The 24,000-nt window shown below is 47.8% G+C and overlaps 1 protein-coding gene across 1 annotated transcript; it reads left to right on the top strand.

Annotated features, from left to right (window-relative positions):
- Positions 1-23,493, top strand: LOC128594759 (uncharacterized). Its single transcript, XM_053603642.1, has 5 exons — positions 1-30; positions 1,414-2,435; positions 4,837-4,958; positions 22,598-22,659; positions 22,926-23,493. The coding sequence occupies exons 1-5, from the start codon at positions 1-3 to the stop codon at positions 22,986-22,988; spliced, it is 1,299 nt and encodes a 432-aa protein (XP_053459617.1). The 3' UTR covers positions 22,989-23,493.
- Positions 23,494-24,000: the final 507 nt, after the last annotated feature.

The following is a 24,000-nucleotide window of genomic DNA, read 5'->3' as shown; positions in this document are numbered from 1 at the left end:
ATGCCTAAAGCTGGTGTCTGCGGCTGCTTGGTGAGCTTCAAATCCACACAAATAAAAGACTTTTCAAATGAGCTGAAAAGAAATTCTTCATAAAGTTCTAAAAGCTAAAACCTTCTGGAAAGAGTTCTCATAGGCCACTATAATCAATAAGCTATAAAAAAAATGTAGGTTTTATAGATTATCTTTTTGTACTAATGCTGATGCTACTTTTAAAATGTCCCAGATCTCAGACTAGGTAACTGATAAACAGTATGGACCACACAAGGCTCTTACACGTAAAAGTCATTTGCAGTACTTGGTGCTGTTTCTTTCTGCTACCACTTTGGTTTCTGTTACTGACTTCTTGGAAAAGAGGTTAAAAAGCAGTATTATGGCTCAAGAAACTTTAGTTAACACAGCTTTAAAATGAAATTCATAAAGACAAATGTAAAATCACTTTATTTGCACTGAATTTATGGACGCTGATGTTTTCTAGAACTAAAAATTACAAAATTGAGCTGAGGTCCTAGATCTGGATACCCAATCCCTATGCTGGGGACACAAGACCATCCCTAAGGAGATCATGCCTGCTTTGAGAATAGCACAGAAAGTGCCACCGCTGCCGGTAGAACTGCAAATAGGTTTTTAAATAGGTAAAGCCTTGTAGAATTACAGTTTACAGCTAAACTGTCCAATGAAAACATTAATTGTAATTCTCAGACCAAGGTCAAGGCAATAAACCATCTATACAGGAAGGTATGATCATTCTGATCCTGTGACAGCCTCCCAAGAGGAAACAAAGTCTCAGAGCATGAATGCCCTCTTAGGAACAAGAGTTTGCAAAGAAGTAACCACTGGTTTGAAGTTCAATCTCCATTTTTACTTTTGTAATAGACACTAACCCGCAGGTAATTCTGAATTCAAACGCTTTATCATTGCAAGTGCAGAAAGTGATTAATCAAATCAATAAGATACTATTTTAAAAACTACTCCTTGCATTTGGGCCTCTATTAAGAACTTAGGAAGCTAAAAACCTGTTGGTAAGGCAGAACATGTGCCTATGTTCTCTGCCCATGAATCTAGGAAGTCAAAGCCTTGGCATAAGCTGGTGTACTACCCAGATTACACTGAGGCACCCATCCAAAGGGACACTCAAATGGTGGTACAGAATCTCAGAACAGCTTCTGCCTTGGGCTCAGGCCCTATCTAGGCTTCTACCTCCCACCTACCTGTGCACATAACTGGTCCACCTAGGGCCAGCAATAGAAACCACTACTCTCCATGCTGAGGCTGGATGAACTCATTACTTAATGCCTAGAGATAAAAAAAAAGAGCTGCCGCTTACCAAAGAGTGACATTAGATGAACCCTTCTGTACACAACTTGTTTAAAAAAGTGCCCAAACTGGTCTTGGTACCCTTATCATTCTCAATAGGCTCTTCAAGAAGATGGAAACTGTTTGTCTGCAAGCCTTCTGGAAGAGTTATGGCATACCCCAGAAGGAACACTGAGTGTGAAGACACAGGCAAAGGGCGGTGGGAGGAAAACCAGGTTCTTAGTGGAAGGGCCTGCAGAGATTCCTAAGGTTCCTTCCTTTATCCAATCAATCAACAAAACGTGCCCACCAAAGTGCGGACTTTTGGGATGCTCCCAGAAGCCCTCGCCTCATTCTGAAACATTCTGGGGTGTCCAGGGTTGGAGGGGCCTCCAGCAGCCAAAAGCCTGGGCTCGGGATCTTCTCGCCCTACCCCTCCTGGAATCTGAGCGCCACCGAGCACCCAGCGGGACTGGGCGAGGGCAGCAGAGAGGGATTGCCGCCCACCCCTGGGCAGATCCTCTTCACTTGACCCAGCCCACACGTCTTTTTTCTCCGCCTCCAGGGAATAGCTTTCCTAACAGAGTAAGGTGGTACAGAGACAGTGACAAAGTACGGGTGGGGACCTGGAGAAGTAACACTGGGACACTAAAAGCCTCTGGAACCCAGGTGCAGAGAGGAGAATGGTCAGGGGGCGGATCTGGGTTCTCAAGGAGGAGGCCGGGCAGAAACCCCGGACCTCCCTGGACCCCGGCGCTACAACCTCCCGCTTTTGGAGGCGCGTCACTGGGGCCGGAGCTGCGCGTTTCCTTTTACGCCCGCCCGCCGGAAGGGAGGCGCCCCGGCCGCGTCCCAGCGAGTCTGTGCCACGTCCCGGTGAGGGTCCACCCCGATCCAGGCCCAGGGCCGGGGTCCCTGCCCGCAGGCCCTAGGCCGGCCCACGGCCTGGAGGTGCTCTGCTCCCGGGAGCCTGCCTGTGGTTCTCTCGGGCCGCCCGGGCATTATCCACCCCGGGGAGCCCACAGCGGGGCGCTGGAAGCCATTGACGCCGACGCCAAGCCGGAGGTGCTGAGGGCGCAGGGTCCCCCGTGTCCGGGGTGCAAAATCCAGCAAAGACCAGCGGGCCAAGTGTGTGCGCTCCGGTGTCTGTGTGTGTGTGTGGGGGGGGGGCGAGTTAGAAGCTGTGGCGACGTCCTGAGCCACTTCTGGAGCACTCCGGGGTGGGGCCTCGTCGCCATCTGGGAGGGAAACGCGTACCGGCACAGGCTCAGGCTCTTAAGTTTCACAGGCAAAGGACGAGGTTAATCTGCGCTTTAATAGCTTTCCAAGTTCTTATCAATGGCTAAATGCCAGAGGTAATTTTTAACAAACTTCATTGGGTTTAATTGACCAATAAAAATGGATACATCTCAGATGTGCTACTTACTGTGAAATAGTTACCACAATCAAATTGATCAACACATCCATCACCAAAGTTGAAAAAGTGATTTTCGTAATGAGTTTTTATCCTTTTCCCCCCTGCAGCTCAGCATTACCCACCTAGGTGGTGCCTTTTAGAAAAGACTGTAGTTTAGAGGGGGGACATCCCCATAGATCCCCGGGGATCATACGGTGATGTCTGCTGCCTCAGCGTTTTGGCATCCTTCACATGGCAGCGCTGAAGGACCACAGGGGAGTTCCCAGGCTCCCTTAGAGGTGGACTATTACTGTTTTCTTCAAACCCACGTTCTGACGTGTTTTGGTTATTATGGATTGAGAATTACCGTTGATAATCGGGATTAGACTGTGGAGCATTTAGGTGAATTCCTTGATTTTTCCCACAATATTTAATGTTGTTCACAGTACAGATTTCCACACAGTGACCTTGTGCATTTTTAGGCACACACACGAACCCAGCCTCAGAGAGGGGTGTGCGGTGAGGTATCTCTGCACACGTAACTTGAGTGCAAATGTTTTTCCTTTTCTATTCATCATACTTTTCTTTCTGGAAATTTTGCAGCAACTTCCCTATATTCTGGCTGCTCACTTATTTCCCAGCAAGCAGTTTCATAGCAGAGGAAACCAGTTGGTGCCAGTTTCTGACAAAGCCTTTTCAAGTGTTGCTGGTCATGTTGCTCAGGAGAACTTTTGATGTAACTAACTGCTTCACCATTTTAACAGTATCCCAGGCATTGAAACATAAGGAAAAACATATTTAGAAGACTAGATCAATCTACTGTTGGATGACATAACAGAGAATCTTCTAGAAGCACTAAAAATACTAGAAGCTTTACAGATTTCAGTTTTGGTTTATTTGTGCCTGACTTATCTGCAGAAAGTTACTAATTGAGTCACATTCTTATCAGCAGTTTTGATAGTTGTAGCATAAATGAGACGAGTCAATGTATGTTTTAACTTTAATAGCTAACAAACCTTGTTAAGAGAAAATGCTAGTGAAGGTTGTGAAGGGGTGTGTATATAGGAATGACAGTTCCTGTGCCCACAAATGAAACATACAAACTCACAGGTGAACATACAAGAAATTGTGTGTTACTGACTTTGGGAGATTTCAGTTCCTAGCTTGAGGCCATTTCTCAGCTTGATGGAGTCCTGTCTAACCTAGGAGGCCCTCCCTGGCTGAGCTGGGGACCTCCCATGTGCAGGGGGCCTCCCTGGGCAGGGTGGCTTCAGAGAGAAACCCTCTATCACTTCTAGGGAATAAACAACCTTGATTTCCTGGGGCCAGCCTATGGGCTTCAGTCACCTGTGGAAGCCTTTGCCTCCCAGACAGCTGAGCCAAGGCACAAACTCCAAGCCTCTCTGGTAGGCAGGCTGGGCTGGGCAGGACCAGGCAGGGCTAGTGCTGGGACCTTCTGTGGACAGCGTCCTGTGGGCTACTCAGTGTCCTGTCCAGGCCTGAGCTTGATTCCTGCCCTTGGGGACAGGCACAGCATTCCCCCACCCCACTGCCCTGACATGCTGGGCGGTTGCCCTCTCTGGAAACTGTGCTGCGGCTGGGGCGATGGTGGAAAGGAGCTCAGATCTGTACCCCTTCTATGGGCTGTGACTGGTAGGAACTGAGCTGGAGCAGGGGTGGGGTCAGAATGGACAAAGCAGCAAGGCTGGGAAGGAACCAGTGACCCCACTGTCCCTGCCTGAGGGCGCTGGGTGTGCGGAGAGTCATCAGGTCACTCTGGTGTGGAGGCCTGCCCAGGAATCTCTGTGACTAGGTCTCCTGCCCCCAGTTCCCTGTCTTGTGGGGCCTGGGCTGTGGAGTGTTTGCCCTCTGGGTCCTGGGGCTCTACCTCTGCAGCATATGGAGGCTAGGGCCCTGGACAGGGGACCCTGTCTTTCTCTTCTTCCACTGTCTTCTAGTGCCATACATGGTCACCACCTTCCTGCCAACCCAGGCTTCCAGGGCCAGCCTCTCTGAACCAGCTCTTTTTTCCCAGGCTAGGTCACCTATGCAGAGCGCTGCACCCTGCTCTGCCCTTACCCACAGGCTTGTCCTCTGCCACCCACTTGGTCCCTGAGTCAGTCCTTGGGCTTGTTCCTCCTTCCTAGGAAGCCTCTGCTTTGTGGACCAGAAGATAACCTGATTCCTAGGGGGCCAGTCCTAGAAACCCAGGGATTTCTTCACCACTTCAAATCCAGCATGGGGCAGAGGCCAGCTGGCCTCAGTGGAGGTAAGACTTTGTCAGAGGGAGTAGCTGTGTCCCCTTCCCACACAGAAAGGACTCCAGGCTCTAGGGCAGGGAAAGATGGGGCCCATCAGAGAGCTTCAGACTGAGGTTCCCCAGGCTTTCCTGCCACCTTCTATGTCTGCAGTGGCTCACACCCTGCCCCATTCTAGTCCCTTTGCTCATGGGTGCTCTGTTAAATGTGCATTACCACCTGTCTCCCACCCCCATGCACTTGCCATAGAGTCCTCTCCTCCCCAGTGCCTCTGTAGAAGGTCCTTCTGGGTCACCTTGAGACTCAACGTGGCTAATGAGTACTCAGCCAGGAGTCCCCTCTGAGTAATCCATTCAGCCACCATCTGATCCACAGGCCCACCACTACTTCATAAAGGTGCAAAAATTACACGAAAAGGATTAAAGACCTCAGTGTAGGAGATAAAACTACTAAGTTCCAGATAAAAATATGGAACTGCATTTGATAATGTTCCCTGCATAATTCTCTAGAAGCACAAGCAATAAAAGAAAAAAAAAAACCCACAAATTGGACTTCACCAAAATTTAAAACATTTGTGCATTAAGAGGCACTATCAGTTGAAGACAACTTACAAAATGGGAGAAAGTATTTGCAAATCCTATCTGTGATAAGGCACTTGTATTCAGACTATATAAAGGATATTTACAACTGAAAAATAAAGTCAACTGTCCTCACTAAAAGGGGGAAAGCACCTGAATAGATATTTCTCAAAACAAGTGGTACAAATGACCAGGAAGCACCCAAGAAGATGCTTAACAACACTGTTCACCAGGGAAACAGAGATCAAATCCACACTAAGGAACCATGTCACACTCTGTAGGATGTGCATTATACCAAGTATTTCCAAGGATGTGGAGAAATCAGAGTTCTCATACCTTGTGGGGGGGGATGTATAATGATGTGTTTGCAAGTGGAAAACAGTTCGACATTCCCTCATATAATTCTAACATAGAATTATAATACCTTGTGTCCCAGAGATTATACTGCTTGGTGGATACCCTTGAGTATTGAAAAAGGTGTTTGAAGGAAAGCTTGTAATAAATGCAGCTGTTCTGTTCAAAATAATCAAAAGCGGAAATGACCCAGTGTCCATCAGCTGGTGGAGGGATGAGCACATTGTGGTATATCTACACTGTGGTGATATTAGCCACAAAAAAGGAATAAAAAACTGACACATGCTATGATGTGGATGTACCTTGGAGATGCTATGCTACATGAAAGAAGCCATCCGAAGGAACACGTGTGCTAGGGTTCCATTCCTAGGAGATGTAAATCATAGAAATCTGCAGAGGGAGAAGCAGATTGCTGGTTTCCTGGAGCTGGGGAAATGGGAGAGGTGATGAAAATGTGCAAAGGTGCACTGCGGTGGTGGCTGTGTGTGTATATGAAATTTTTCAAAGCCATTGGGTTGTAGACTTTAAAAGGGGGATTGTAAGGGATGTGAGATTCGTCTCCCTCAATCTGTTAGGAATAAAAGGAAAGTTCTCCAGGCTTCAGGGTGAGATCAGAGTGCAGGGAGTATTCAGCAGGACTCTTTGATCTCCCCCTGGCCACCTCCTACTGCAGTTATAGCTGCAGACACTCGTTGGACTCTGGTGCCCTTCTCACTAGGGCACCAGGCTTGCTCTGGTTAATACCTCCTACATCTTCTGCCGGGTCTTCTCTGATGGGGCACATGGGATGTTGGTGATATGTGAACTTCACAGCCCATAGTGAGGGTGAGCTGACTCATGGTGTGGTGGCCTCTGTGCCATGGGGCCAGGGGTAGAAGCCATTTCCTTTCTTCCTGAGCATTGTGGCTCTCCCCTCAGGCCCATAATAAGAGTCTGGTTCTTCTTGGAACCCAGCAGGGAGACCCCACCTGTACTCTGGGAGGAAGGAGCTTCAACCCCAACAATTGCCTGAGGTGGCCAGTGTATCCTGGCAAGAGCTGAGGACAGGCTTGCACTGGCTCTGGGGTATTGAATCTGGTGTGCACAGACTGGAGCTGGAAGCATCATTGAGCAGAGCCCCTCTGCCTTGCCTCCAGGTTCCACATCCTGGCAAAGTCACCTGAGATTTGTCCTAATGCCCCCTTGTCCTGGCCCCTGGGAGCCTGGACATGATAATAGCCAGTAATTAGAGACTGAGGCTTTGCCTTGGCAGGGCTCTGAGGCGGGGCCAGAAGGTGGATGTTAGAATGGATTTCTGTGTGAGACCAAACAGCCCACCTCATGTCTGTCCACGGGAGAGCAGAGGACACACCTGAACTTAAGGCCACAAGAATGCCCAGGTGATAGGGTCCCAGAGACTCTTAGGAACTCATCAGTGGCTGAGTTTGAAAAATGCTGACAGGGAAAAAGGCATCCTTATGTCAATGGTGGGATCCTGGAATGACAGAAGCCAGGAGCTAGCCATTACCCTCGGTGGCCAGGTGGATGGCAGTATGTAAGGGGCAAAATAGCTAGAATGGCCACCAAGAGTCCCTCCAGATGGCCACTAGGCCTCTCATTCCTAGGGGAGAGCTTAAATGGAAAATGAACAAAATGTGAGGGACAGAGCAATTTCAGATTCATGACAGTTCACAGAACGAGGGTCCATGGTTAGAGGGACCCTAGTGAGGGGATGCAATGTCACCACAAATATTAGAGTGACAAAAATGCTTCCTTATCCTTCCCGAAAGGGTCTGCGCCCACTCACTTTCGTAACTGTGCTCTAAGTTGGGAGGATGCCCTCTTTTGGGATCTATTTATTTTGTTGTTGAAGTGACATTTCTGGTGCTACCAGGGACCTTTCAATGCCATCCTGGTTCCCCACTGGACTGACATGACAAACTGCCCTCTCCATATAGGTCTCACCTGGTAGTCATTTCCCCATGTTGAGTGTGTCACTGGGACCTGTGTGGATACACACATACACTTAGCAGCTGGCAGGAGCCTCACACTGGCTCCCGGACCCTTAAGGGCCACCATAGCACAGGAAATACCACATACTGCCCTGGAAACTGTCCCTGGGCCACCAGCCAAGGTAAGAAAGTGACACTTCCTGGGGTGGGTTTATTGTTTACCTATTTCACGTGCTAACTGAATGTGGGTAACTGAAAAATACCCAGTTAGTTGAGATGCAAAATAGCATCACATCATTGCTTCTCTGGCTGTGGAGTCCTTCACCTAGGTGATCATGGCAAGGTCTGGGGACTCCTTCTTATTGCCAGTCAAAAGCATAGAAAGCACCATCTTACCATTTCATATTGCTTATGCCTTAATTACCAGTGGTGTCGAACATAATATCATTTTGTATGTTGATTGAACATTCAAGTTCTATAGTTCTCCTAATAATGATTTTTTTTTAGCTAATTATTCTATTGTTTTTTCTTTTGCTTATGAACAAGGGTCATTCACTCATCTGGATACTATGTTATTTTATTTGTTATAAATATCTTCTCAGTGTCTGTCCTTATCCTTTGACCTTGTTTATGGACTTTGCTGTACAGAGGTTAGTAATGATGTTGTCAAACATGGGTTTCCCTTTACTGATCTTGATGAAGACTCATGTGAGTCACAGGTAGGTTTATCTTGCACCACATCTGTGTCAGTATCAGGCCAATGTTGCACACTGGGCTGGTTTAGTCATGAGACCAGTGTGCACTCACAGGGAGCCTGAACTTGTTTCATAGATGTGGGGCTGACCCCTGATCCTCTGCTTCCCACCCTTCATCCACCCTGAGTTCCAGCTGTGTCTAGAGACTGTTCCACTGACTTGCTGCCCAGGATGGATCCTGGAGCTGGCAGCTCATTGTGAAAAAGGCTAAGGGTGGCCCTGTGAGTAGATGCCCCTGGGTTTGTGGGCATAGACCACTGTTGGAGGGAGACCAAGGACTTCTCATTTGTAAGCCCTTAAGGAAGGACAGAAGCAGCAAAAGGAGTCAGAGTAGATTATCCACGGAGGGGGCAATAAGCCCACCCAGAGAACTCTTGTTTCAAAATAGACCCAGGGAGTTAGAGTACCCTCCCGTAGGGAGGCCCAAATTCACACTTGGTGGGATTGTCCCTGGGAACTCAGACAGGGGGACAGGGGCTGCTATGAGACAGGACCAAGATTCCAGAGGTGACAGGCCTCTCAGTTGTACCCTAGGGCTCACCTCGAGGAGCAAGGACTGGTGACTGTCTGGTGCATGTCTCCAAGGAAACAACTGCCAGGAATGACGTCACACAGAGGGAACCTCTGATGGGCTGTCTCTGCTTGTTCTCATCATGGCAGGTTCAGCTGCCTAACCTGGAATCTGAGGCCTGAGACCAGGGCCCAGGGTAATAAGGCTGTACCCAGCAGGGGGCCCTCACCAGACAGGCAGCAGGTAGATAAGGCCTCGACCTCTCAGCTGGGCCTTTGCTGGACTCAGGTGGGGGAGGGTGCTGTGGGGTGCAAGGCAAGATGGGGGTCCTTTGAGAAGACAGAGAATGCAGAGTTCCATCCTTATGCCCAGGGGAGAGGGGCTGTCAGGGCCTGTGCACTATCTTCACACAGGACAGGGTCCTGGGTTCCTGTCTGGTCAAGGCAGACACTGCTGCAGAGGCCCTGACAACCCCTTAGGGTGAGGGGTCGTCACCCACCATCCTGCGAATCCTTCATTCTGTGTCCCAACCATTCAGCTCTGCTGTGGGAGAATGGAAGCGGCCATGGATGAGACCTGACCATGTGGAACAGGCTGTGTTGCAAAAAAACTTTAATTACTACAGCGGATAGAGGGCCTCATTTGCCAAATAGGCTATTGTTTTCTAACCCCTCCTTTGAGTCATAAATATTTTTACATAAATATTTTATATGTAAAGGATTTTGTGAATATGTTTTCGTTTTTCTAAGGTTATTATTAAACCCAAAATTCTGGGTTACAGTATAAGTATATGCTTAACTTTCTAAGAAGCTGAATGGTCCTCCATAGTGGCTGTGCCATTTGACACTTCGAAGAGCAAGAGTTCTGACTAGTCAGTGTTCTCTGTTCATCCCCCACCCCCTAGCCCCAGAGAGAGGGGTCACTTTGACACCCAGGCTGGAGTACAGTGGTGCTATCATAGCTCACTGTAGCCTTAAATTCCTGGGCTCGAGATCCTCCTGCCTCAGCCTCCTGAGTAGCTGGGACTACAGCAGCACCCCACCATGCCCAGCTAATTTTTAAAATTTTTTTGTAGAGATGGGGTCTTGTTGTCCTCCCCAGGCTGTTCTTCAACTCCTGGCCTCACATGATCCTCCTGACTTGGCCTCCCAGAGTGCTGGGATTACAGGTGTGAACCACCATGTCTGGCCATGTTTTCACTTTAACCATTCCAGTGGTGGTGGGGTGATCTCTTTTGGGTTTCAGTTTGTGTTTCCCGGAGGACTGAGGACACAGATTTGTGCCTGTAGTGAGCCCCTGCACAAGTCTTTCTTCAGTCTTCCTGTGTGAAGCATCTATCGACACTGGGCTCCTTGATGGCTTGCCCTGCATGTGCACAGCTTAGGGTTCAGACGTGGGTTTAAGGATGCTTTACAGGCAGGATTGGGGGGGGAATCTTCCCATGTGGCTCCCTCCATTCCAGGAGTGTCCTCCCTCAATTTCTAGATGTTGGACAAATTCTGATTTTTCTCTTTATTCTGAGAAGACCTTGGCTTTCTGACTGAACTCACTTCTCCAAGGTGATACTGGGAAAACTGGGTATGGAGTGTCGCTTACCTCTTTGGTGTCCTCCTCAAAAGGAGAACATCCTTTGCAGTTTTTTTCATTCCTTTTTCTTCCTTTTTTTAAAAAAAGAGTAACACTTTGTCCCCCTCAGCCCCAAGTTTGGAGTGCAGTAGTATCACCATAGCTTACTGCAACCTCAAATTCCTAGGCTCAAGTGATCCTCCTGCCTCAGTCCTCCACCTGGTTAATTTTAGTAGAGACAGGGCTCTCACTCTTGCTCAGGCTGGTCTCAAACTCCTGACCTTAAGTGATCCTCCTGCCTCAGCCTCCCAGGGTGCTAGATGACAGGAGTGGGCCATGTGATCGTCTCTGTGGTTTCTGGCAGTGCCTCTTATTGTCCAGTGCATTCAGAAAGCATCTCAGAATCACCCAGATTCATAAATGTTATCACTTGGAGTCCTATTCTCATAGGAGCTACTCTGATGTTTCCAGAACAAACATCAATCTCCTTCTACTTCTGTACTTAATTATTTCCAGTCACTTTGAAAACACCAATCCAGGGGTGGGGACCTGTGGCTTTGGGACCACCTATGGCCTTTTGGATCCTTGAGTGTGGCATGTTGACTAAGTCCAATTTTTACAGAACGAATCCTTTAATAAAGTGACTAAGCCATTTGTCCTGTGGAATTCCTACAATCAGAATTTTTTTTCTTTATTGTTGGGGATTCACTGAGGGTACAAGAAACCAGGTTACACTGATCGAATTTGTTAGGTAAAGTCCCTCTTAGAATTGTGTCTTGCCCTCAAAAGGTGTGGCACACACCAAGACCCCACCCCCCTCTCTCCTTCCCTCTCTCTGCTCTTCCTTTCCCTACAATCAGAATTTTTTAAATGGTTTCTTCAGTTTTCCTGTAACTTGTTTCTTTATCCCCTTGTTCCTATTAATGGGAAGATTTAAAAAGATTCAATAACATTACTATTTTCACAAGAACCCATTAGGGGGTATGTGCTACATATAATACCATGTCTGGGTGCACGACTACTTGCCCTCACCAGTGCTTCCTTATTACCATGGTGCCCTCCACGAAGCGTCCTCATAAGTGCTCCTGTCCTCCTGGAAATTAGCCAGCAGTCCACACTTGACTATTCCATTTCCCACCACAGGTTACCTAATGGTTTCAGTGGCCATTGGAGCTCCCTGCCTGAGTCAGTTACCTTAAGAGTTGCCAGTTTTGCTTTTCTGTATTTGTCCTTCTGTCCAGCACCAAAGAAGAGCTTCTCCTTATGCTTGTGGTAAGCTGTACACAGGGTGGTGATCGCCTCATCCTTTCCCCATACCTGTCACTTTCCAGAGGAAGAAACTGCCCTGATAGACATCACCTATGGTGGAAACACTTTTCCTGTGTTTTCAGTGTGGAAATGGAAGAAGACAACCCAAAAACAGACGCGTGAAGGCTGTCTGCCCAAAGTTTGCTGCGACAGTGGAGTCGGCTCCTCACTGGAGTTTGGCAGATACCCAGAGGCGGTGGGGGTGGGGTGGGGAAGAGCAGCGCAGGGACATAGGGGAATCTCAGGGAGTGCTGAGGGAGCAGCTGGCCAGGTGAGGTCTCTCATGTGAGGATATAAAGGGTGTGGGGGACATATTTGCCATTCCTGGTTTGTCCAAGTTGGTCCCTCCAGGTCAGAAAATGAGTTGGAGAAGGGGCAGGCTGGATCATGTCCTGAGAATTTGGCACCAAGTGTTGGGCTGATGATGGCCAGCGTGTCTTGTCACATATGTTCTGCTTGTGTCCCTTTATAGATTCAGATTCTCCTCAGTGTCACCATAGAATTATTTCTTAAACATGCTTCAAGGAGCTAGTCATCTGTTTTGAAGCCATCTGCCCCAGAGCGTGGCCAGCAGAGGCTTCAGATGGAATTCTGGCTCCCTCTGACCTGCCCTTAGGAGTTTTTGACCACTACCTTGGCTTCTGATAGAAACAGACCCAGCTACTTTATTGCTTTCCTTCTGAGACTTGAATGAGCTATTTCCTTCCTTGCGAAGGGAATTGGTATGTAGACACCAAATATTAGTGGTACATGTGCTCATTCCTACTGAGGATCATTGCTTCTAGGCCATTCCATGGACAGTGTTAGAAAATATCTTGTTTCAGGATATGCAACATTATTAGGTTATAATGCCACTTGTAATTCAAATCAACATTATTAAACTCCTTTTGTAATTCTTCAATTCCTAGTATTTTTATTCATTTTATCTTATAATATTTTTTAGTTTCAAAGTGGTGTAAAAATGATATAATCTCTTTGCAGCTCCTTTAGCCCTTAGAACATACCCTTCCGAGAATAATCTGAGCAATGAAAGTTACATATAAGTCAACAGAAGAGAATAATTAGGTAGTACCAATAATGGCATTTTCTATTTCACATAGAGTTCCTTGCAAAAACTATGATGTAGGATTGAAAGGGAAAGAAAATCTTTCTCTTTTTCTTCAGATAAAGATGTAGATAAAAATACCAAAAGTCACCAGACAAAACTTTAGAGAATAAAGGTTCATCTACTTCCTCTGCTAGATTGGGCATTGTATTAGATCTGTCTGTCAGAAACTCTGGTGCTTCAAGGACTGGAAATCTTTTTACAGGATTTTGTTTGCAACGTCTGCACCAGCACCCATTCATCTGCCAACATGAGTAAAAGTCATTCAGACAGGGAGGTCTGTGTGATGTACATACAAGCAGGACACTGTGGCCTCAGTTAACTAGGGATCAGGTGTGGAAAACACTCAAGGGTGTGGTCTAGATCAGGTGAGCTCTGGCCCCTCAGTGATCAGAAACACAGGGTGGCCTGGTATGCCTCATCCCGGGACCCAACCCACCGGAGCACCTCCTTTCTGGGATGCCCCACAACCCTGCAGTCTGGAATTCCAGAGGTCAGAGCTCCCAGAGGACATCAGAAGTCTTATTTTCACCCAAAGTCCTTGTCCCTTAATCGTGTGCTTGTCAAACCTAAGTGAATGCTTTTTCTCTCATGGTTACAAATTAGATCCTGGGCGGCACATGTCCTGAGTCCTTTCCTCACAGCCTCTTGGTTCAGGGGCTGGAGCAGTGGTGGGAGGCTCTTTACCTATTTCCTGCCAGAAGATTCCACAGGTCCTTACAGTAAGTTAGAGAGTAAAGCAGAAACCACCTGCTGAGGAGAGTTGGCAGAGAACTCCAACTTTGAGAACTCCATTATCAAAAGGACATTAAAAAATCCTTTTAAACTCACAACTAGGCCTAGAGAAAGTAGACAGATTTAGCAGAGACAATGAGGTAATTGATCACCAAGGTTCACCAGTAGAAGTATTTTGCCAAGACCAATTGATTAACATCGCCTATAGAATCACCATTATTTTAGGCTGCTTATTGGCTTATGCTCTTCATTATAATCTTTGAGGATTTGGGGAGGCATTTCTGAATTCTGAGGAGCCAGCTGGAACATGAAACCATTTGAGACATTTTATCCACTTTCTATAAGTAGAACCCGTTAATCCAAAGATTCAGGATTAAGAAAAGGTACATCACAAGCTCAGATCAAATGAAACATTCAACACTGAATCTGTCAGATCATTTGCTCCATTCAGATGCAATCAATTGTTTCCTGGGGTGGGGGGGGGCGGCGCCTGTGGCTCAGTGAGCAGGGCGCAGGCCCCATATACCGAGGGTGGCGGGTTCAAACCCAGCCCCGGCCAAACTGCAACAAAAAAATAGCCGGGCGTTGTGGGTGCCTGTAGTCCCAGCTACTTGGGAGGCTGAGGCAGGAGAATCGCCTAAGCCCGGGAGTTGGAGGTTGCTGTGAGCTGTGTGACGCCAGGCACTCTACCGAGGGCAATAAAGTGAAACTCTGTCTCTACAAAAAAAAAAAAAAAAATTGTTTCCTGGGACTGGCCATTCACAGCCACATCTGAGCTAGGACTCCAGCAAGGCCTGGCTCAGTCCTCTGTGTCCATTCATGGTGACAGTGATCTAGGATCCTGGGCAGCACATGTCCTGAGTCCTTTGCTCACAGCCTTGTGGTTCAGGGGCTGGAGTAGTGGTCGGAGGCTCTTTACCTATTTCCTGCCAGAAGATTCCACAGGTCCTTACAGTAAGTTAGGCAGTAAGCAGGAACCACCTGCACAGCAGAGTTGGCAGAGCCGTTAGTTGTTAGTACAACCGACAGTGTTACAGTGGACAAGGAATCAACCTGTCCTGAGATTGGGAGCATTAACTCGAGCATTTAATCAGTGACCCTTCTGGGAATGAACATTGGAAGAAACTGAAGTTCATTTTAGTTTACCCCATAAACATGTTTGCCTGTCACCAGTTTATAGATGTTTTAAACCCAGAAGCTACTTTATAAAGTCCTTTTGTTAACTATGATCAGGCTTGTCTTTAAACAGCAACATGATTATGCTTCTACTGGAAAGTGCACAAGAGCTAAAGATTTCCACAGATGTTTTATTTGAATGTACATAACTTACGTAGAGACGTGGGCAGTTGATTTGCCAGATTCTCTCATTGCCATCATAGTCAAGGGGTAGTTCCAGGAAGTTTCAGTCTGGAAAATGCAAAGCAGATCAAGTTATTTCAAAGGAGTCTCTTTCTCATAAGGAGAGCATAAATATTGGATGTAGCCCAGTGACCACCTGGGAAGTCCTTGAAAGAGATTGGCAAGAGATGTTTCTACATCTCTCTTTGCTCTGAATTTGGGATAGATGAGATTCAGAACAATAATTCCAAGAAGGCTGGGAAATGATTAGTCTTACTCTAATATTTTTTCAACCTTTTTTAATCTTACAGCACACTTGAACCTATAGTTAAACTTCTACACTTATTGTACCCTCAATGAATCCCCAACAATTAAAAAAAATAAGAAAAAGAAAAGAAATTGAAACTGAAAAAAAAACAACAAACTTCTATAGCACACTTAAATTATGTTGATTAACAACAACAAAAAAAAGTAAAAAAAAAAAAAAAAAAAGGAATGTCCTTACTATGTTTTGAACTTCTTTTAAAATAATTAATGATCTTTAAAAATTTTCACAGCAGGCTGGGTGCCTGTAGCTCAGTGGTTGGAGTGCTGGCCACACGCTCCAGGGCTGATGGGTTCCAACCCGGTCTGGGCTTGTTAAAAAACAAAGAAAGAAAGAAAGAAATAGTCAGGTGTTGTGGTGGGTGCCTGTAGTCCCAGCTACTAGGGAGGCTGAGGCAAGAGAATCGCTTAAACCCAAGAGTTTGAGGTTACTATGAGCTATGATGACATAGCACTCTACCAAAGGAGACAAAGTGAGACTATGTCTCATTAAAACAATTTTTTTTTTCATGGCAATGCCAGGCACATGGCTCACGTCTGTAATCCTAGCACTCTGGGAGGCCAAGGCGGGTGGATTGCCTGAGCTCACAGGTTCAAGACCAGCCTGAGCAAGAGCAAGACCCCATCTCTAAAAATAGCTGGGCACTTGTAGGCCCAGATACTCAGAAGGCTGAGGCAAGAGAATCATTTGAGCCCAAGACTTTGAGGTTGCTGTGAGCTATGACACCATGACTCTCAACCCAGGGTGACAAAGCAAGACTCTGTCTCAAAAAAAAAATTTTTTTTTTTTTCACGGCACACCTAAGATCCACTCCTGGCACACAAGGGTTGAAAATCACTGCTTTTGACTGTGACTAGATACACAAGCACAGACTCAGTTCTTTCAAAGTAAGACTTGAGATTGAGAGGGTAATATGGAAAATATTCCTTCCCTATTTGATAAGGAACAATTTATTGAAAGAATGACTTATTATTCTTTCAGAGCTAAGACATAAAACTAGCTTTTTGTTTTCTGTCTTCTCCTGCAACATGGCGCTCTGAAGGACTGACACATTTAACACGGCGCAAGCAAACCCATGGACATTGCGCCAACTCTGTTGAACTTAACGTTATTTTGTTCTCTATTTTCTCTGCAGGAAGGAAAAACTGAAGTAAATACAAGGCACTTCTCCTTAGAACTTTTGTGTTCCTCTGATTTATCTGATCTTCTTTTTCATTGAGGCCCAGCTTTGGAGACAACGTATCTCCAAGGCTTTTGTTTTTTTCTTAAGGCATACTTGTTATTTTGCCTGAATGCCTATTTATCTAATTTCTTCATAGGTAAATAAGTAGACTAAAAATACAATATATGAACATCCTTTAAGTTCTGTTGGTCACTCAACAATAACTGGCACAGGTGTGCTACCAAGTGTTGACCCAGAGGGTTTCTTTCTTCCTTTTTCTGTTAAGAGACAGGATGTTACCTGTCACCGAGGCTGGAGTACAGCGATGTTATCATAGCTCACTGTAGCCTCAAACTCCTGGGCTCAAGTGATCCTCCTGCCTCAGTCTCCCAAGAAGCTAGGAATGAACAGAGGCATGGGCCACCATACCTGAAAAGCTTTACCTTTTCTGAGACAAAAATCTCACTTTGTTGCCCAGGCTGTTCCCCAACTTCTGGCCTGAAACAGTCCTCCCACCTTGGCCCCCTGAAGTGCAGGGATTATGGGTCTGAGCACTGCTCCTACCCCGACCCAGAATCCTCTATTCTTCAGAGGATTGTCCAGGTATCTGAAGAACATCGTTATATTGAGCCAGAAAGTATTAACTAAAAGCCTTAGGATAGTTCAAACTATCTGTACCTACTATAGTCACCTGAGAGATGGGCTTTGTCGTACCTGCACCTCACAACAGTAGAGGCCACCCCTGGGAATGCCATACTCACCAGCAGGCCTAGTTTTAGCCCTGAAGTTTCCCCTTGTGAGGGAGGTGGTCTAGCTTCACCTGATGCTTCTGGGGTCACCTGGAGAAAGGCTGCTGGGATCATGTCTTGGGCACACCTGGGTACCCATGCATGTGTCCTGCTCCCTGAAAGCGGAGCTCAAGGGCAGCCAGGCAGTTCAGGAGCTTATCTGAGTCAGATGCAATTTTCCACCAGTCTGGAAAGAAAGCCACCACCAGCACCACTACTACCACTCTCCCCTGGGGAAGACTCTCAGCTGTGACCTGGGTCTCTCCCCCACCCCAGACTACAGCATCTTGTGTTCTCCTGTGCCAGCCTCAGGTCAGGCAAACTGTAGAGCCCCTAGCCACACCAAGGTTCACGCCTGACCTGAGGTACACGTGAGGCCCCCCAGAAACCAGATGGAGGGGATGGGCCTGCTCCGTGGAGGGCTCAGTGCAAAGGGGGATCAGGTGCCAACAAATTGATGCCAGGCCTCCTGATCTCAGGGCCACTGCCTGGTAGGGACCATCAGCCACGAGGGCCAGAAGGGGATATCTGATGCTGGGGGTGCATCACCAGTTATCCCCCAGAGCCCAGGCTGGGCTGTGGGATAAGAAGCTGAAAGGAGCTGGTGACCAAGAAAGTGCACAGGGCAAGGAACATGGGAGAGGACCCCCCATGGAGATGCCCCTGGGCAGGGATGAGCTGGGCTGTTGCAGACAGAAGCATTCAGAGCTGCAGGGACAGACCTGGCTGCAAGGGTGCTATAGCCAGGGAATAGGGACTCAGGACAGACCCAGCAAGAGCCAAGAGTAGGACAAGCAGAAGGAACCTGGGAGGGGAAGAGCAAGTGTTAAGGGTCCTGGAGAGAGTGGGACAAAGGGAGTCACAGAACTGAGGACTTCCTGGAGGTGGCACTCATCTGTAACAGGGAAGACCAAACCAGGAATCAAACACTCATGTAGGTTAAAGTTGTCCTTTATTACATCAAGATTCAGAATCTTCACGATGTTAGGGAAATAGTTCTCAATGCCTGCCTTACTTTACAGAGTTCTTATACCCTCCCACATTTACTATTTTTGGCTCCTCCTCACCCAGCCCTCTTATCAAAAGCTTCAGGATTCTTAACAACATTTGCTGCATTCCTAAGCTGTACGTTTTCCATCTGCTGCTTTATCTTTAGCACAGGGTCGTGATGGCCTTCACGGGGCCAGAACCAGGGGAGGACTGGTGGACGTGACTGTCTGGTGACCAGTTAGATCATTAAGTAACTTTTACAGCTAAAGGGGGTAGAGATTGAGGCCTGAGGCAGGCAGGAAGCCTCCAGAGTAGGCAGGGCCCAGGACCAACAAGGTCTTGTTCTCAGGCCACCGTGGGGTGGTGGAGAGGTCAGGGAGAAGACTCAGGAAGGCAGGACACAGGCAAGGTGCAAACTAGGACCCTGGATGCAGGCGAGAGATAGGAAAGGACAGCAGCGGAGATCATGGGGCTGTGACCAGGGGCTGGACGCAGGGAGGGCCCCTCTCACTCCAATGACAGGCGGGAGGGCCTCCGACCAGTAGCCCCCAACTGCCATAACTCAGTCTGAATTTGAATCTTCCGTGGTCCTTTGCCCAGCTGGGAGGGGGCTGGGGGACAGTGGGGTGCCTGTCCTGATGTCACCCAGGCGCTAGTGTCCCCTGCCTTGGCTCTGGACTTGTGGCCTCTATGCCTCCCAGATGCAGATGGTTGGTGTACTTTTGGGGAGCAGCTAAAGCCTGGCAGAGTAGTTACCCCCAACCGCCCCATCCTTCTAAGCCTCGTGAGGCCCCAGGAGCTTAACCCCAGTAGAGGTCCAACAGCAGGAGGAGCCCAGGACCAGAGACGCCCCCAAGGGGCAACCTTGAGCAAGATGTCAGGGCCCTAGGCCTCAGTGTCCCTATCTGGGAGTCAGGGGCTGTGAGGCCCTGACATGAAGTGAACTCCTACCTGCCTGGGCCCGAATCCCACTGTGGGATCCACCACTGCTCCAAGGGACAGTGAGTGGGAGATCCAGGCCCATACCACCCCACACCTGAGCTGAGAGGCCCACAGCCCCCCCAGGACCCTTGGCCCCCATGGACCCCCTTCCCTAGTCTGTCCACAGAGGCTGAACCCCAGGACTGGGGTCACCTTAGCCTACTCCTGAGAGCACCTCAACTACCCCAGCAGCACCAGGGTAGCTTACTTCTATCCCTGCAGAGAGGCACAGGCCTGTGTACATAGGCAGCCCCAATTCTGCACCTGAAGTTTCATTCCAAGGACTCTAAGCCTCCAGGCCGGCAGAAGGGATGGTGGGCTGTCCTGTGCCCTCTACCTCCAAACCCACCCAGAGGGAAATGGGGCACCAGGAAGGTCTGATCTGTATGTTGAACCTGAACCCCCCAAAGCAGAAGGTGACTGGGAAGCTTCAAGGCCACTGCCATGTGACCCAGCTCTGGAAAGTGAGACTGCACGGGGGCTGGCAGTGGGGCCCTGAGGCAGGCGATCAGAACAGACTCAGGGAGGCAGCCCCAGGATTGCCAGAACATGCAGGGAAAGCATGTGAAGGTTATTGGCAAGATGAGCCCTTAACCCAAGATTTGATTCAGCTGGTCCAGGTGGGAGTAGCTGGGGGAGGGGAGAATAGTATAGGACCCTGGAGGCAGGGGCTGGGCAGGAGGAGCCTCCCACCCCAGGGACACTGAGGGAGGCCTCTCCTCAGCAAGGGCTGCTGTGGACACGGGAGGAAGTGGCATCAGGAAGTAAGTAAGACTCACCTGGAGAGTGAGTCACAGATCCCAGAAACACAGGAACTTCCAGTTAAAACCTATAATCCCCTTCCAAGTCCCCAGATCCAGCTGAGGAATCTAATGGTCAGAATTTATCCCATAGTCCAGTGGGGAACAGCCCTCACTCATGTAGGGGCACTCCCTGCCCCTTCTTGCCTGGCCTGCGATGCCCAGCACCAGCCCCCACCCCCTGGGAAGCAGATAGCCCCAGAGGTCTTCAGTCTGTTTGAGAAGCAGATGGTCCTAGAGGTCTTCAGTCTCCCTGAGAAGCAGCCCCAAAAACCCTGAGTTGGGCTCAGGGCCCAGAGAAGAGAGAGGGCAGAGGAACAATGGAGGAGACCTCTCCCAAGGGCCACACCAATACTTCCTTAAGGGAAAAGGGCAGAGAGACCCATGGGGAGTCCACGGGAGGTCATTAGTGGCCTGCAGAAGGGGCATCACAGGCTGTCCAGGGTTCAGCAGCTGGAGGACATTTACCAGAGAGCTGCCAAGGGCCCCACCCCCCTTGTCCACCATCACAGCTGGGCTCAGAGGGAGTCTTGTGCTGATAAGCTGGTGTCTGCGGTTCCAGAGAGACGCCTCCTCTGTCTGTACAGTCCTTCCCTGCCTGACCTTTGGTGTGAGCTGCTCTAGACCTCAAGTTCCTGCCTGGGAGGATTCCTGATCTGAACCCAGCCCTACCTGGAGCATTTTCTTCCGTCCTCATCTGCACCCCATGAAGGAGTTATACTTATCATTCTCACTTGACAGAGAAGGGAAACTGAGGCAGAGACTCCGAGGAACTTGTTCAGGTCTCTGACTTCTGAGCTAACAGTCTGGTGCCCTGGCTCCTCCACCGGGTCCAAACCCCACTCACTCCAGAGCTGCAGGGGCTGCAACTCATGCACCGTCAGGCAAGTGAGCAAACAGGAAAGGACTCTTCTCTGTGGCTCCTAGAAGGATCACTGATACACACCTGGTCCACGTGACTTCACAGGCTTATTTGATGCAATCATCCCAGCTCTAGAAAGATATCATTTTGGTTAAAAAATATTGTCTGCCTGTGCTAGACAATCCTACTTTAAAAGTCTTAAGAGGCTGGGCATGGTGGCTCACACCTATAATCCTGGCACTTGGGGAGGCTGAGGTGGGAAGATTGCTTGAGGATAGGAGTTTGAGATCAGCCTGAGCAAAAGCAAGACCCCATCTCTACAAAGAATAGAAAAATTAGCTGGATGTGGTAATGTGCACCTGTAGTCCCAGCTACTTGGGAGACTGAGGCAGGAGGATCATGTGAGCTCAGGAGTTTGAGGTGGCAATGAGCTATGATAATGTCACTGCACTCTAGCCCAGGTGACAGTGGGACACTGTCTCAAAAAAAGAAAATGGGAAAAAAATGTCTTAAGAGAAGACCTTTAACAGAGCAGCTTAATGATGGATGTAAATGACATCCAAGAACAGCTTCAGGTAGAACTGCATCCAGGTCCTACCAAGCTCACCAGTCCCACAGTGGCTTCATGCTAGGGAATCTTGTGCTGACAAGCTGGTGTTTGCAGCTCCAGAGAAAGGACTTCTCTGTCCACACAGTCCTCCCCTGCCCCTTCTTGACCTTTGACATGAGTTGCTCTAGATCTCAAAGTCTTGCCACAGAGGACTCTTTTCTTCCATGTAAAGTGATCTTTGCTCTGGAGAGAGGGCAAATGCTATCTTTTCTAACGATCTTTCATGGATATAAGTGATGTAAGTGCCTCTGATCCTTAAACCACACTTTTAATAGCAAGGCTTTGCCACCCACAGGGGCCTGTGACCTAGGCTTTTCCATGCAAAATCTTTGTGTAATCCGGGAATGGAATTGTTATCATGGATGAACCAAAGGATGATAAAAGAAACTGCCAGAATCCTTCCTTCCTTCTGAGGTAATTGGTACTTTACAACAAGAGTTCTACTTTTGCTGGGTGTGGTGGCTCATGCCAGTAATCCTAGCACTCTGGGAGGCCAAGGCAGGTGGATCACCTGAGCTCACAAGTTTAAGACCAGCCTGAGCTAGAGAGAGACCGCCACCTCTAAAAGTAGCTGGGTATTGTGGCAGGAGCCTATAATCTCAGCTACTCGGGAAACTGAGGCAAGAGAATCACTTGAGCCCAGGAGACTGAGGTTGCTGTGAGTTATGTTGCCACAGCACTCTACTGAAGGTGACAAAGTGAGACTGTCTCAAAAAAAAAAAAAAAAGAGTTCTACTCTCTTGTTCTTTGTATACATTTAAATGTATTTATAGAAGGCAATAGTATTATTCATAACTGACATTACTTTCTTTTTTTTTTTTTTTTGCAGTTTTTCACCAGGACTGGGTTTGAACCCGCCACCTCTGGCATATGGGGCCAGTGGCCTACCCCTTTAAGCCACAGGCACCAGCCAATATTACTTTCTTTATGGCAACAGATCTTCCCTTTCAGGAGCTTTGGGAGTGATCTCAGTGTTTAGGGGCATCAGACTCATTGGAGGATGCTGGGAACATGTAAGCCTGAGTTCTGTCTTGTATTCACTCTTGGGATATTTGATTTGCTCTACAATAGGGTTTTAAAAATTGTTTCACTATTATTGAGTTTAATTATTCACAAGTCATTGAACTAATTTTATGTTAGTGGTTTCCAGTTAATTTTGGCCTTCTTAGCAATTTTAAACCATTTTTTAAATATTGAGTCTTTGAGCATTCCTGTCACTAATTACTTCTATTATATTAGGCTAAATTCCTTACAGGGAATATCTATGCTTTGCCCACAGATTATTAGTGTGTCCTCTGAGCAGTGGATCCCATCATCCCCTCAACTATATCAACGCAGCTGATCTGGCCCATGAACTGGAGCTATCGTTACTGTTTGTCCTCCATTCACAGAGATGAAGTCCAACAGCTATTTTGGTTTCTTCTTCTATTCATAAAGAAAGACAAATTATTGTGCTCTCCTTACAGAGACAAATGCTTAGTAATTTAGATTCAGGAAGCTGGCTACACCCTGAGGAGGGTAGGACTGGTAGGAACTCTTAGGAAGAGGAGAAGCCATGGAGTCAGTGGTCTCTTTGCTGTTTATTTCCCTACAGCTCCAAGCGCTGAGTAATTCTTGCTGTAAAATTCTCATTTGCTTTCAGCTGTGCTATAGGAAATCAGGGTTTAGTTCCACATGGGATGGCCTGAGCCTGGGATCCCCGATAGCATCCTAGGGTGATCTCTATGCAGAGCCAGGTCTAGAAATGTTAAGGGTTTTTACATTTAAGCATAATATACATGCAGAATTATATACAAATCGTAAATATGTTACCAGCCACTATTAACCCGAACGGCCATGTCATGCAGGGTACTGCTGGTCAGGCCCTAACAAGGCCAGAGGAGCCTTCGTGATGACATCTGGAGATTGTTTATGCTCTTCCAAGGCTATGGGCACAGATAAGTTAGGGAACTGGACTCCATGGTACTGGTCAAGGACCCAGGGCATTCTGTGCACTGAGTGAAGTGTTTACTAACTATAAATTTAGTCTAGAATAAAAATGCTAGGAGTCTGTCCACCTGTCACCCAAGCCAATCAATGGAGAAGCGGATGAGAGATTAACAGTTTTATTTTTATTTATAGAAAAGCCAGCAATTCCGGAGAGCAGTGGGGATATTTGTCCAAAGAACCGCTGTGCCCCCTGTTTTTCTTTGTTGCTTTTAATTTTCACAGTAAAAGTAAACATTAGCAATATTACTACTCATATACAGTACATGTCTAACATGTTCCCCCTCATAGGTTACGAAGTTACACAATCTCCTCATTTCTTAGGGTGGTACCTGTGGTCAGAGAGTAGGGTGCCGGCCCCATATACT

This window comes from Nycticebus coucang, chromosome 9 (genome assembly GCF_027406575.1).
Source record: "Nycticebus coucang isolate mNycCou1 chromosome 9, mNycCou1.pri, whole genome shotgun sequence".
Taxonomy (NCBI): Eukaryota; Metazoa; Chordata; class Mammalia; order Primates; family Lorisidae; genus Nycticebus; species Nycticebus coucang.
The sequence above is the reverse complement of the archived record's forward strand: the minus strand, read 5'-3'. Positions and strand labels throughout refer to the sequence as shown.

What these genes read in the sequence shown, in the direction of transcription:
- LOC128594759 (XM_053603642.1), top strand. Translation starts at nt 1, where the DNA reads ATGCCTAAAGCTGGTGTCTGCGGCTGCTTG. An exon ending in GGCCAAGTGTGTGCGCTCCG is followed by an intron (nt 2,436 to 4,836) that starts GTGTCTGTGTGT and finishes CCTCCTTCCTAG; the next exon opens with GAAGCCTCTGCTTTGTGGAC. An exon ending in TTGGAGGATGCTGGGAACAT is followed by an intron (nt 22,660 to 22,925) that starts GTAAGCCTGAGT and finishes CTTTGCCCACAG; the next exon opens with ATTATTAGTGTGTCCTCTGA.